We start from the raw sequence: 13,236 nt of genomic DNA, 5'->3' as shown, positions 1-13,236 counted from the left end.
ACGAAATAAATTGATGTCGATGATGATGAAGATGTGATCACAACCAAAATCATCATAATTTTAACACTATGATCATCATATACGTTTATTTGATCGACTAGTTGATTGCTATTACAGGTTGTCGCTGTTTTTTGAAGAAAGTGAACCTTTCTTACTTCTCCCCATTTCGTGTCCTGGTCGGTGCTTTCTCATAGAATATTTAGATATATTTGCATTATTATAATTTTATTATTTGGTAAAGAGTAACAACGTGCATAATAATATTTAATTAAGTATGAATTAGTGAGACTGCATATGTATGTACGAAGGGTCGTGTCGACGCTTAATTGCCATCAATAACTGGATGGGCGTCATTTACTTATTTTGACAAGTGAAAATAATACGACACTAATATTACATACGTCGAGCATTAATTTCATCAAGTTTATCAGGGTATAAAATAATAAGTGAGTAAGTTGTACATCAATTTAATTCCCGAAGATAAGAGTCGTGTGATTTTTGAGATTATGATTACATAAGTCGTCATCCGATATCCTAAAATGGTCAAGTTTTTGTTCCGCATGCAATGCCAAATTTGTCAAATCTTCACCCGATTAGACATGAAATGCTAGCGGCCATGCACAAGTTCTAAATGGGTGGAGGTGGGTGGGTGTGGGAGACAGTTTAGAGAGCACCAACGCATAATCATCCGCATTATACATATAATAATCATCATTTCGTGTGTGTGTAATTGTACATGTGCCTGTTTAGAGGACGGGTCTGCGGACGAGGGGGAGGTCGGCGTCGACGAGAGGGAGCGGCATGGGCTGGTGGTACCGGAGGACGCGCATCCCGTGGGGGGTGAAAGCTATCTCGCCATTCGGCAGCTGCACCAGGTCCCTTTGTGGCCACAGGTTGCGAGGCATGTAGGCTCGCTTGTACATGGGAAAGTGCTTCTTCGTCTTGCTCACCATCCGGTGCATTTGCAACGGCTGGGCGTCGTCTGCTGGGGTCACAGGTAAGAAGTAAAACTTGAGACGGGGGCAGGTTGAGACAAAAAGTGCATACAGTGGAATTATTTCTGCGTGACCCCTCATTTCCATATTTTGATGCATTGGTGATAGTTTAATCAACATGGAAAGCCCGTGAAAATGGGACTTTTGAGATTTTTGGTAATGAGAAAACAAGCACAAATCGTTCCGCTGTATGTAGTGTGGAATTATTGTTGCGGTTCACCTCATTTGCAAATTTTTAATGAGAACGTAGAGTTCTATTCAACATGGAAAGCCCGTATCGCAGAAAATGGACACAATGAAATTTATGCAAATGAGATGACAGGCACAAATAATTCCACTTTATATTTATACTCACCCTCGTCCTCATCGTCCATGAACTTGTACACCTTGTTTGCACCACCCAAGTTGGAGCGCATGAGGGTAATTGGTTCCGCGAGTGGGGGTGGGTTGGCAGCAGCGGCCCCTCTGAAGGGGGAGGATGAGACGCTCTTGGAGGAGGGGGCCGAGAGGAGCGGCGGTGTTCCCGAGTAGACGAGGTCGATCGGGTCGTCGTCTTCGTCATCGTCGAAGGGGTAAAAGTCCTCGGGCAAGGTTTCCTTCGAGGAGGCGAGCGTGTTCAAGAGTTTGAAGAGGGACTCAGGATCCATCGCTTGCCAATTGCCGGACATGATGGTTTGCAACTCGGCGGATGGTGGTTGCGGGTGAGACGGAAGTGATGAGGATTTCCTGTAAAAATGAATAGTCTCATATTCCCCGTTCAAAAAAATGCCACAATTTTTAAGACACTTACGGACTTCGGCGTGACCTCAGTTTGTCGATGGTCACTGAACAAGAAGGAAAAATGTGTATTTTATTGACGACGCAAACGTTCTATTAGAATTGTTTGTGCGACACCTCATTTGCATAAATCGCACTTTGCCCATTTCGGCGATTAGAGCTTTCCATATTGATTAAACTCTCATTAATGCGTCAAAATATGCAAATGAGGTGACACACACGAATAATTCCAGTGTATGTACGTACCATGTTCCCCAATGTTCTTCTTGTAACAAGGAAAAGTGCCACGACCACCGGTGGCCAGCGTCTCAAATTTCTCTGGGCCGGAAACTCTGTACATACACGAAACGACCTCTTATTTCTCCTCTATTTTTATAAATGTTTATTTTACCTCGAATTCGGATTCATATTTGCGATGGATTTACGGTTGTCGTCACCTGTTGCCGGTTCTTCTCCTCCTTTCGAGCCACCACCTGCCACCACGGAAAAGTGGTCATAAATCGATACAACCATAATTATTATTGCTAAAATTATGTACGTATTATTAGCTGGCGTACCATTCACCAAGGGCTGTGCAGTGGCCACATGGAGGAGCAGAGTGACCAGGACGACTCCCAGGCAGACGTGGACTTGGAGTTGACCCAACTTATCGCGGAACATTTTTTCAGGGAAGGTCTGACTGATAAATGAGTAGGATTTTGACGTCTCGATTTCCGAAGTGAAATCTGATCAGCGGATGTGAGAAGAGAGCAGAGATCGTGAAGTGACTGGAGAAAGCGAGCGTAGCTGCCCACTTTATATAGGCGATGAGATGACTACGACGCCCTGGTCTCGAGAGAGAGAGGAAAGTGAGACGCTGTTGCTCATCCACTTTTCCAAGTACTTTTACCATGTTCATCCGCTTGAAATCTCTCTGCGATATTATTTATGTATGTACATATGCAAATTGGGGAAATTCCGAGATTTGCTTCCCAGTCGTTTCTCCCCCGCTTCTTCATTCTTCTTCTTCTTCTAAGAGAAAGTTCCTTTGAGGGATTTTGAACCCGTGTCTCCTTGTATTTCGGAGGACCTTTGAAAATCTCACCTGCCAAGATTCTCCCAAAATAATAATCCAGTTATGCACAAATAGTTCTAAACGGTGGCACTTAAAGCGTTCGTTCTTCTCATCTCCTTTGATGAGATTATGATGTCTACCAAATCTTGGTGGCATGGCATTTTCATCGATATCGAATAAGTAAAACGATCCCGACGGTCCGATTTTGCATTACTTTAAACGAGGGCAATGCAGCGGAAGGGAGAAAGTATAGCAGGAGAAAGGAATAATAAGCGAGTAAATGAGACGTGGGAGGCAGGCATGGACTGAAAATAATCTCTTTTTACATATTTATTATTTGCTAGATTTATTCCTTCCACTTGGTCGCACAGATATTTTCAATTCAATTCATTCGTCGTCGCCCTCATTATTCTTACTTCCTCTTGAAAACGGCGATAACGATTCTGGTGGAGCGGAAATACATGAAATGAAGGCTAATAAAATGGTGGTAAGAGTATTAAATAAAGGCTTCTTCATCTTCTTTCTCTCCACTTAAATGGCAGATCGGCCAAGACAGCGAGTACTTAATCGGCATCAAAGATTATTATTGTTGTTGCGGATGGACTCTTAGTTTCGTAATCGGATAAGTAATATGTATTCGCGTCCTATTTATCTGCTAAGTTTGCCAAAGGACAGAGTTGAAGTGTTTTTGAACTGTGACCTTTTCTAAAGTATCGTCTAATATTTCCTTCTCGGGTTGAGTTGAAGGACAGACGAGACAAGATCTCATTTCAAATCAAACGCTGCACATTAGCAGGAATCAAGGGAGAGAAAGCAATATCTAAACTTATGAAGGATACGGATACAAATTTATTAAAATTCCTGTGCCACGTCGGAATTTGGTACCACGTCACATTTTACATCAAACTTATAGTAATATTATTAATGCTGCGACACGTGTTGGGCCAATGTGACATGATCGGAACAATAACATGACAATTTTATTAATAGATATGTATTTTATTGATAATCTTCGTGAAGATGAACATTTTTGAGCAGTAGATACATAATTGAAGACAAGTCGATCTCGAATCTCGATCTCCCACCCCCGGCACCATTAGTTCAGGACGTACAGTGGTCGCGGATGCCGTGGGGACATCGGGGGACATTAACATTGTAGGATAGGGGAGAGAGGGGTTCATATAACATGGGCAGATGATGAATAACCGTGGGGAAATTGTCCCTCTGTCCACACACTTCCGCGGCCACTGAGGATGTAGAGTGTGTCGTGTTGTCGTGGCGTATTGTCGCGTAGGACGAACGAACGCCCCTCATTGCAAATAATTGGCAGACATTATGCACACTGTTTTTACTTCATTGTTTAGTAAACACGTTATGAGCATGGCTCTAATTGGGGGAAACTGTGCATATCTATTCATCCTAAGAATTCTCCGCAGTTGGAACAAAGCATCTCCATCGGTTCGTCAAGAGACCCCGTCGTCGTGGGGACAGCAGCGACGTTGTCCCACACACCAGCAGAGTGAATGTCACCCTGAGGACGCCTACAAAGAGCACGAGGTGAAAGCGAAACGTTTTGCAGCTAAATGATTATGTTGCATTCAATTTGGGTGAGACGAGCATAATTTAAAAGTATTTATTAAGGGGTGAAAGCCCTTTATAAGATCGTTATGTCCGTCTGTCCGTCCGTCCGTCTGTCTGTCCGTAGCTCCGATAACTTTTGAACGAAAAGACATAGAGACTTGAAATTTTGAACGTAAACTCCTAACGTCAAGGGACAGGACGAGTTCGAAGATGGACACTGTGACATCGTCACCTGTGACGATGACGTCGTCACAGTGACGAAAAGTGACGAAAAAGTGTCACGTGTCAATTTTGGCATGCGACACATCATTTTTAACTATTTTTCAATGTCAAATTCAATGGTGACCTCCATTTTGACCTCAGAGGTCATGTAAAGGTCATAGGACATCTATTTCAATTTCAACTGAAATTTAACCCCGAATTCAATGGTGACCTCCATTTTGACCTCAGAGGTCATATAAAGGTCACATAAGGGTTATCAACTGTTAAATTTGACACAAATAAGACACAAAAGTCGAAAACACGTCAGAAGTGTCAATCTTAACAAATTTTCGAACAATTTGATATTCACATTGACGTATGACACTCCTTTCACCCCTTGGTTACATGCGTTGTAACGGTTTATTTATGTACAGATTGGTATACATACAGACAGATTATGTATGCCGTATTTACATTATGATAAGGAAGAGATTATGATGATAATACGCAGTTAATGGACTTTTATTTTTAGATATAGTATCACATATAAACGGAATACTGGGATGGCAGGCTCGTAGTTTGCCTCAAAAATATTTAGTGTTTACCAAAATCTGTGAAAATTCAATGGAATAAAGAAACAGCAATATAATGGAGAATAGAAGTTATAATATCAAGAAGGCATTATAATTATTAATTAATTAATATACAGTATTAACTAATCATAACTAAACTTTACAGGTTATTCAAGTCCCAGATGAAAATGGGATACTTGAAGAACGCATAATTTTCATAAATGTCCTTTATGAGGATTTAATTCAACAAATTGTGGCCTATGTCACACCCAGAATTCTTCAGCAAACCCGGAAGAACCTGTCAAAAACGTGTATCAAATACGCCCCGAAAAATCTAGAGGAAAATTCACATCCCGTCAAATCCCAACCCGCCTCCCCTCCCACCAACCCAAAAGAGGAGCACTCTTCGGACAACGGTATCGCAAAAATCGCCGCAATTACCACCGGGGCCGGAGTAGCGGCGGGTGTGGTGGTCCCCACAGCGGCTACAGCAGCCCTGACTACGGCAGGATTTACGAGCGCTGGAATTGCGGCAGGGTCGGTGGCTGCGGGGATTCAGTCTGGAATAGGAAGCGTGGCTGCGGGGTCATTATTTGCATCCCTCCAATCTGCAGGGGCCCTCGGAGGGTTCGCTATTTTGGGGCCGGTTGGGATTGCGGCCGCATCAGTGGCAGTTGTTGGAGTTGGAACAGGGCTTTTGGTACGGAAAATAATTAAGGATAAGGCAGCAAAGGAAAAATAATTGGCAAAAATCAACTCATGGTGAAGATCATTGACAAATTGGGAAAAGCTTAATAAATGTCAATTTATAGAAAATTTTTTACGATACATTATGTATTGCGTTAAAAATAGTTTCGCAAATGGGAGCTGGTTTAACATAAAAAAAATATTTATTATCATGAGAAGAGTTGATAATTTGTAAATACAGGATTATATTTTACATTTCGAAACACCACATCACCACATGTACAATTACATAACATCAAATATTTCAACTTTATATCCTCCTATTGCTGCTACTTGGATTCAGAAGTTAATTCCGAAGCTATGACTTCGACGACTGCGATGTGGATGGAACGGTCTGAGGAGCTTGGTTACCACCGGGATGAAGGGGCGGATGTGAGAACCAGTGGTCATCATGGTGAGCGAGGTCGACATCAATGTGAGCCTTTTTCGCCTTCTTGTGACGATTCCAGCTGAACCAAAGTCCACCGAGGATGCCGAGAAGGAGCGCGACCACTGAGGGCACGGTCACCAGGGAAGTGACGAACGATGCAATGGAAGACTCGGAGCAGGTATCCATTCTGAGTGAAGATGAGGAGGTGATTCCTAGATCAGTTGGAATTGACGTTGATGGTCACGATTTTGTGAATTTTTAATTTGGCTAGTAAAATTCCGAGAAAGTTTTATTTAGACCAAGATTCCGAGACTGTGTTTCCGTGGAGTGAATTTTATAACTAAATATATGCATCCTTTGAGACGCGATATCTCCGACCCCAGAAAGATTGCAGCTTAGATAAGGTCGCAAAACCCCAAGAACGCATCAAAACATGTACATACATATCGAGAGCGTAGAACGTCATACCTCATTTCGCACTTTCTTCATCCATTTGCATATGCAATGCGGGGCATATGGCCGGAAGGAGGCAATGTGAGATTTATGCAAATGAGGTGACTGAAAAACGATCTTCTTTCACAAAGCTCCATGTATAAAGTGTAGGAGGATGTGGAAAGTTCTTTCAAGGTCAAGAGGTCAAACAACTGATTCAACAACTTGATAAGGGGGGGCCAAAGATAAAATGCTTATATTAACCTAACTTTAGAGCCCCTAAATATTTTTGAAATCCGCTTGCGGTAACAAAAGATATACAAAATATACATCAAGCGCCACCCCCAATTCCCGCTGAGGGGGTGTGGAATTGGGGCAAAACGAGAAAGCGCTTCAGACATGCCAAGCATGGAACAAGATATAGATGCCAAGTTTAACAGAGTTTGAACGCGAATATGATAACAATTTTGACTTGTGACACCTCAGTGACCCTCATTGAACGATGTCACACTTCTTTCACCCCTTGGTTACATGCGTTGTAACGAAATTATGCCATTTCTTCTCCATGGATTTTGCGTGATAACAAATTGACTCAATTCAGTTCGACTAATATTTCCCAGGGTTGTTAAAGAGACAGTAATTTGATAAGGGGTTGCGCAACGTGAGCACTTTTTGCGATTTTTTAAATTTTGAAAAAGCTGGTGGTCCGGACCACCAGCTCCTGATTGGTTTTTAGGTTTCCATGCAAAATTTAATTGAGTTTCCCCTCAAATTTACTTAGTGATTTAGCTTAGTGATTATTTTTTTTCAAAACTTAATTTTTTAATAATTTTTAAAAAATCGCCCACGTCGCGCAACCCCTTATCAAATTACTGTCTCTTTAACAACCCTGAATATTTCCAACCAGTATAGCTCACTAATTGAACAACACAACTTTTTTTGTCAACATGATTGAAGGATGTTTTGACGTCTTTGATTCTCCACCGTCAACAACAACAACAAAAATATCGCCCACTACCTCCTCCTCAGACTGCAATGTCACTGCCACCCCCAGCCAAACGACCATCAGCATGCTCCCAGACGAAGTAAAAAAAATAAACTTTCTCGCTTAGAATAATACCTTATCAATCAATTCACCGATTATGTATAATTAAATTACAGATTTTGGCCCTCATTTTCCACAAAGTTGCCGTGCCAAGTCGTAACTCGATTCGTCAGACGTGTCAATTATGGCAGAACGTGATGGACTGCTTGGTCGGGAGTATGATCCGGATAGGAACTTTCTCCCAGTTTGATCCGCTCTACTGCAGTGCTGGGATTGAAGATCCTCCCGGCGACAGCATCACCATCCCGAAATATCACTCGCCCTCAATCCTCGCCAAAATCGGGGTGAGCCAGTTGCTCGTCGGAAACATTTCGGATGATTGGCATGCTGACCATGCTCACTGGACTGACTGGTTGTACCACAAACTCTCCTCCTGGTGGTGGTAAATACCAGAGGTGGGCAAAATACTTTGCCAAAATAGAGTATCTCGAGCTCTGTTCTTCCCAGGGTTTGAATTTCCAGGGGTGTTACATCCACAAATTGACGACAATCTGCATGGAAAAGACAACAGTCTTACGAAAATGCAGGTTTTGTGAAAAAATTGACTTTTTGTCGCGGTCAAAATACATCGTTTTCACGATTTTTTAAAAATAAATGATTTTGACAGGGATAAAAAGTTACGTAAATCGAAATCCTGGAAAGAACGGAGCTCAAAATACTCTATTTTGACAAAGTATTTTCCCCATATCTGGCCTAAATACCACGCATTCTCACTGTCATTCCGTATGAAAATGTCGACATTCAGTCCAATCCAGCCAATTAATTTAGGAAATTATGTATATATAGGAATTCTCCTCCATCGCCGTCACCTCTTCCACATTTCAAATCTCCAAACCTGGTGGCTGAGCTGCACCTGTTTGGCAGGCTTTCACCCCCGCATTTCGCCCACTTTTTGCACGAATTGTCGCCCTCCCTTCGCGTCTTATCGTTTGCCTTCGTCACCCTGCAGTACGTCCGCCCCTCGCAGCTTCAAAACCTTGCCCTCCCCCATCTCAAAGTCCTCCTGGTGCGAAGTGGACTCGAACACAGGGACGAACAAGTCACACTTTTCCCTGGCCCCACTAGTGCCGATGAACTAATTGAAACATGGGATCTCCGCTGCATCCTCGACAACCTGTTGGTCCTGAGTCACAACCACTTTCCAAACTTGACTTGTGCCCGGTTCGACTTGATTTATGGGGCGGCGGAAGGCTTCGCCATTACGAAGGCTCAACTCTCCTTCCTCCAAAGCCATGCAGATACCATTGAAACTTTCACCCTAGAATATTCCATCCTCCTAAACGGTGAAGATGACGAGTTGGGCTTACTGCACGCGCCGGAAGATGACCCCGAGCTAACGGAAATGGTGGTAAATAGCTTGCAGGGTCGACTCGTTGGTTTGAGAAGGTTACGCATCCTCCCACTCACGTTTCCCTCGCTCCCATTTACCAACGTGTGGAAGAGACTGGTCCAGGAGCAAGTCTCCTTGGCAGATTTCGCAGTAATGGGCGTCTGCTATGACCTCGACTTCCTCCGGGAACTCGTGGACACCAACTACACGACTTTAACGACCTTGTGCATCTGGGAAATCAGATTGTTTGATGACCAATCCAACACGGTGGTACAATTAGATTGCAGAGTTTTTAATAAGTGTACCAATCTGAAAAAGTTGGCCCTCCGGGGATGGACGGTGACTCTGCAAGTGGTCGGGATCGTGAATCTCGACCAACTTCCGGTCTCTCTGGAGCATGTTGACCTACGTGACATGGCCATTCGGACGAGCGATGTGAGGATATTGAGTTTGGAGATGGGAGGCTTGGAAATATTGGAGCTGCACTTTGTGGGCAACAAGAGGGAAATGGGGATGGATGTGGGGACGTTGAGGAGCATTATTGAGGAGAGGAGGTTGAGAGAGGTGAGGATATTCAAGTCACTGAATGGCAGAATCAACCCGGACGGGATATTCAATGGGGATGGTGTTTATCCAGAACAAATAGTGGAAATGCCGGGGGGATTCATAGCTTTTGAGATGGGTCCCAACGGATACTATGTAAACTCGTCGACTGCCCTGCTACTCTAATAAACTCGAGTGATTCGATGCGATACATCAATTACGAAAGCAATTAGTTTCCTTTTAAGTGAACATGTATCGTTGTTATTAAATAGTATACGGTAATAAATACAATTACAATTGAAAAATACGATTGGCAAAAATCTGTAGCTCGAGCAATAATTAATTAAAACTCTATCAAGTTGTTGTTGCTGGAATTAATGGAATATGTATATGTATGTGCAACAACTTTTTATCTAAATAACGTTACAACGTATCGCTTGTGTAGTTAATGGCAGACTATTACATAGTGTACAATATTAATTAAAAGTTAAATATGTGCCTAGTAATTCTAATAGGAATCGTAGTAGCATATTCTTTGAGAGACACAACTAATGAGTGATATACTTATGTAGCAATTCACTGTTGTTGAAAGCTTCGGACGATAGCCTCGTTGACATTGATAACTTCTTCCACCTCTTCGTCCTCCTCCATCACGGCGAATGATCGGGTGGTAGATTTAAAGTAGGAAAATAGACCCGTCAATCGCTTCTTAATTTGCTTCTGATCCTCGATAGTACAACCCAACACGGCACTTTCGAATTTCGAGTCTGAAATAGTCAGAATCGAATCATACAAGTAGTTTATATCATCGCACACTCAAACAAATCATGGAATATATATTTAAGCTGTTATTTACCAATCTCAGGAATGCTACCCCCACTGAGCACCACTTGTTCGGAGCAAGTGTTAATGTACGTGACACATTTTCGCTGTGTTTTGAATGGATCATCCTTCGACTGACGAATGAGGCTGTCGATCATGTTGTTCACCTGTTCATTTAGTTAGGACATTTTATAAATAGTAAACAAATAAAGCAGGACAACTTTATTTCTGCAGGCATCTTACGGTGCTGAGTGATTCCAATTGCGGGGGCGATCTTTCCGTCCGAATTCCAACTGAAACTGCCTTGCAGCGGGTCCCAATGCGGTCCAAGTAGCGTTTTATTTCATCCAGCTCATTCCCTTGGAACTGGTCGACTATTTGCGAAAGGCGAAGCGTTTCCAGCGAAGACACAATTTCATCCTTTTCATTGATCAGTGTCGTCGCGTCCGACCTCAATTTCTCAACCTGATATTAAATCTAATCTTTAATTGCATCAAAATTGTTAATTGATCAATATGAATGATTACCCTTTCGTCCATCTCATCCAACATTTTGATCACGGTAAGAAACCCACTATTAGCAGCAGATGTCCGGTCCTCTTCTTGAGAGCAAACCTCGGTAACGTCTTGAGACATGTCGTCCCCCACGTCGGGAGATTTGACAACCCCATCACATTTAGCATCTTGTTGTTTCGTCATTTCAGACTGGGACATGTCGTTGTCGTTGTGGTCATTGTTTGTGTCTTTTGCCGACCGCTCCACCACCTCTGACGGGATGTCCATGTCCATCCTGCTTATCTTCCAGCCACGGTCAGTCAGTATCCTCTCCTGTTATTCGAAAGGTCTATGTTTGACGGAGGAGATGAATTTTAATAAATCAATTATGTCGCAGTGCGATTGAAAGTACAAGGAAGTAAAATTATTTTTTATTACCGGTGTTGTGTTCCACAGCTGATGGGTTCCGTCCGTGTGTTACTTCAGTCCTTAACAGCTCATCGAAATTAACTTAATGTTTTAAAAAAATAGTGAAAAATTTCGAGAATGGTTAAAAATTATGTAAAAATGACAAAAATACTCAGCGAATGTGTCATCACACACATCAGCAGGCAAATCGAAGAAAGCTTTGTGAATCAATCAGCACACAAAACAACACGCAAACACAAAAGTCTTTGAGTTCTCATTCGTCACGTATGCAATGCAGCTTTTAGTTTCTCAACGCCAAGAATCTTACTTACAATTATGCAACAATTTATGTGACACTTTTCAATTCCACATTGTGAAAGAAGCTTTCAATAAACTATTTCAAAGAAATGTCCTCCGATACCGATTAAATTACTTCAGGAAAAATTTATTAAAGTTGCAAAAATTCAAAATTTTAATCAAGATAACAAAACATGATACAACAAATTCTTTTTACACCTCATTGCATTCGTGCGGTTTGGGATCGGAGAGGTATTCGCAGAGGACGGAGACGAGGTCATCCTGCGCCTTGGCCATGTCATCCTTGTTGTACTTGGAGTTGAACAGGATCCAGGGGACCCACTCGTGCGGGGGGTCGAGTTTCGACGTCTGGACGCCATTCAAGTAGTGAAGGTAATTCCCCTCCGAACTGTCGGCACACGTTTTGAGAGCCTTGAAGTCGATGTGAAGCTTCTTGGCGCATTCTGGTCCGGCCTTGTCAAAGTCCTCGGAGGACTCCATGCAGCAGATGAACTTGGTGGAGAGCTTGTAATGCAGGACGTGAAGGGCGCAGGAATGGAGGCGATTCCCAGCACATTCGTCATCCCCGTGTTGGCAGCTTATCGTAATCTCTCCACTGGATGACACGTTCGTCTGAAAGGCATACGATTTCATACACAATTTGCATAATTGACCATTGACATTTTCAGTTCACGTTCATCTGAGAGAATGTCAGGTATACGGATTCATACATAATCTTTATAATTAACGTAGGACTTGTTGACTCATCGATGCAATTCAACAATACATACCTTTTTTTTGGATATTAAAAATCTTTATTAAAATAAACATTGATAAACTATGAGATACACTTAGTTGGCTTAATGCATACCTTAGCATTTCCATAGGGGACGTATTCGATGAGGAAATAATCCCCCATCTTTTCCCAGGTGGGACAGAGCTGTTCTTTGGCAAACGCTCGACATCCTGGACAAAGACTTTCATAGTAGAGATTTACAACCGGTGGGGATGCCTATACGTACGTAGAAATCGAAATATGCGTTATTTTATTCACCATTAAATTACCATGTGATCAGAACGATGTAAACCTAGTGACATGTCTGACATGTGATCTGATAAGATCAACTGCGAGCATCACATCAATAAAATGACATGTGACTACATCATTCATCAATCCGAAAATAAATTTCAAAACAAATGGATTTATAAACCTTTTTAATCAGCACATCAGAAGAACCACGAGTTGCAAGAGCAGGTGAACCCGGACATGGTTTTATCAGTAGTAGTCCAATTGAGATCACGAGTGTAATGAGACCTGCTAATTTGTGCGTCATTTGTAAATATATGCAAATTAGTCCAGAAATTAATTAAATTGTATTTATAATTCGATAATATTTTGAGTAAGTTCAGTAAAAACGAATCTCTTCTAGAGGTCTACGTCCTATATGAAAAGAAGAGCTGAAAGCTGTCCAGTCCATCCAAGAGTCAATAACTACATCTTTTTTGTA

The 13,236-nt window shown here is 42.2% G+C and overlaps 5 protein-coding genes across 8 annotated transcripts; 2 read left to right on the top strand and 3 right to left on the bottom strand.

Annotated features, from left to right (window-relative positions):
- Positions 1–52: 52 nt before the first annotated feature.
- On the bottom strand, positions 53–2,538 carry LOC110853165. Of its 2 annotated transcripts, none has more exons than XM_035854266.1 (6): positions 2,330–2,538; positions 2,164–2,245; positions 2,019–2,104; positions 1,786–1,819; positions 1,351–1,721; positions 53–985 (listed from the first exon to the last, which is right to left on the bottom strand). In XM_035854266.1, exons 1-6 carry the CDS (start codon positions 2,430–2,432, stop codon positions 747–749), a joined length of 915 nt encoding a protein of 304 aa, XP_035710159.1. In that variant the 5' UTR covers positions 2,433–2,538; the 3' UTR covers positions 53–746. The 2 variants fall into 2 exon arrangements, with proteins under 2 accessions (XP_035710159.1, XP_021957101.1); XM_022101409.2 differs by having other exon boundaries at positions 53–982.
- Positions 2,539–5,135: 2,597 nt separating this feature from the next.
- On the top strand, positions 5,136–6,008 carry LOC110852892. The gene is made up of 2 exons (XM_022101047.2): positions 5,136–5,286; positions 5,347–6,008. The coding sequence occupies exons 1-2, from the start codon at positions 5,257–5,259 to the stop codon at positions 5,920–5,922; spliced, it is 606 nt and encodes a 201-aa protein (XP_021956739.1). The 5' UTR covers positions 5,136–5,256; the 3' UTR covers positions 5,923–6,008.
- Positions 6,009–6,263: 255 nt separating this feature from the next.
- Positions 6,264–10,040, top strand: LOC118436365. Of its 3 annotated transcripts, none has more exons than XM_035854265.1 (4): positions 6,264–6,475; positions 7,687–7,814; positions 7,891–8,216; positions 8,621–10,040. In XM_035854265.1, exons 2-4 carry the CDS (start codon positions 7,800–7,802, stop codon positions 9,891–9,893), a joined length of 1,614 nt encoding a protein of 537 aa, XP_035710158.1. In that variant the 5' UTR covers positions 6,264–6,475; positions 7,687–7,799; the 3' UTR covers positions 9,894–10,040. The 3 variants fall into 3 exon arrangements, with proteins under 3 accessions (XP_035710158.1, XP_035710157.1, XP_035710156.1); XM_035854264.1 differs by having other exon boundaries at positions 7,637–7,814; XM_035854263.1 differs by having other exon boundaries at positions 6,264–7,350; positions 7,637–7,814.
- LOC110852891 (BAG family molecular chaperone regulator 2) lies at positions 9,945–11,674 on the bottom strand. The gene is made up of 5 exons (XM_022101046.2): positions 11,462–11,674; positions 11,057–11,372; positions 10,773–10,994; positions 10,564–10,696; positions 9,945–10,474 (listed from the first exon to the last, which is right to left on the bottom strand). The coding sequence occupies exons 2-5, from the start codon at positions 11,315–11,317 to the stop codon at positions 10,284–10,286; spliced, it is 807 nt and encodes a 268-aa protein (XP_021956738.1). The 5' UTR covers positions 11,318–11,372; positions 11,462–11,674; the 3' UTR covers positions 9,945–10,283.
- Positions 11,675–11,855: 181 nt separating this feature from the next.
- On the bottom strand, positions 11,856–13,219 carry LOC110852890 (gamma-interferon-inducible lysosomal thiol reductase). The gene is made up of 3 exons (XM_022101045.2): positions 12,940–13,219; positions 12,600–12,740; positions 11,856–12,361 (listed from the first exon to the last, which is right to left on the bottom strand). Exons 1-3 carry the CDS (start codon positions 13,060–13,062, stop codon positions 11,942–11,944), a joined length of 684 nt encoding a protein of 227 aa, XP_021956737.1. The 5' UTR covers positions 13,063–13,219; the 3' UTR covers positions 11,856–11,941.
- Positions 13,220–13,236: the final 17 nt, after the last annotated feature.

This window comes from Folsomia candida, unplaced genomic scaffold (genome assembly GCF_002217175.1).
Source record: "Folsomia candida strain VU population unplaced genomic scaffold, ASM221717v1 Fcan01_Sc008, whole genome shotgun sequence".
NCBI classification, from domain to species: domain Eukaryota; kingdom Metazoa; phylum Arthropoda; class Collembola; order Entomobryomorpha; family Isotomidae; genus Folsomia; species Folsomia candida.
The sequence above is the reverse complement of the archived record's forward strand: the minus strand, read 5'-3'. Positions and strand labels throughout refer to the sequence as shown.

Coding starts and splice junctions, on each gene's coding strand:
- LOC110852890 (XM_022101045.2), bottom strand. CDS start 13,062: ATGACGCACAAATTAGCAGGTCTCATTACACTCGTGATCTCAATTGGA. Junction 12,741..12,939: donor CTGATGTGCTGATTAAAAAG/GTTTATAAATCC, acceptor ACGTACGTATAG/GCATCCCCACCGGTTGTAAA. Junction 12,362..12,599: donor TCCCCTATGGAAATGCTAAG/GTATGCATTAAG, acceptor TATGCCTTTCAG/ACGAACGTGTCATCCAGTGG.
- LOC110852892 (XM_022101047.2), top strand. CDS start 5,257: ATGGAGAATAGAAGTTATAATATCAAGAAG. Junction 5,287..5,346: donor GAAGTTATAATATCAAGAAG/GCATTATAATTA, acceptor TAAACTTTACAG/GTTATTCAAGTCCCAGATGA.
- LOC118436365 (XM_035854264.1), top strand. CDS start 7,677: ATGATTGAAGGATGTTTTGACGTCTTTGATTCTCCACCGTCAACAACA. Junction 7,815..7,890: donor TCAGCATGCTCCCAGACGAA/GTAAAAAAAATA, acceptor ATTAAATTACAG/ATTTTGGCCCTCATTTTCCA. Junction 8,217..8,620: donor AAACTCTCCTCCTGGTGGTG/GTAAATACCAGA, acceptor ATGTATATATAG/GAATTCTCCTCCATCGCCGT.
- LOC110853165 (XM_035854266.1), bottom strand. CDS start 2,432: ATGTTCCGCGATAAGTTGGGTCAACTCCAAGTCCACGTCTGCCTGGGA. Junction 2,246..2,329: donor TGCACAGCCCTTGGTGAATG/GTACGCCAGCTA, acceptor CCGTGGTGGCAG/GTGGTGGCTCGAAAGGAGGA. Junction 986..1,350: donor CATGGACGATGAGGACGAGG/GTGAGTATAAAT, acceptor CTGTGACCCCAG/CAGACGACGCCCAGCCGTTG.
- LOC110852891 (XM_022101046.2), bottom strand. CDS start 11,317: ATGGACATGGACATCCCGTCAGAGGTGGTGGAGCGGTCGGCAAAAGAC. Junction 10,697..10,772: donor AATTGGAATCACTCAGCACC/GTAAGATGCCTG, acceptor CTAAATGAACAG/GTGAACAACATGATCGACAG. Junction 10,475..10,563: donor GGGTAGCATTCCTGAGATTG/GTAAATAACAGC, acceptor TGACTATTTCAG/ACTCGAAATTCGAAAGTGCC.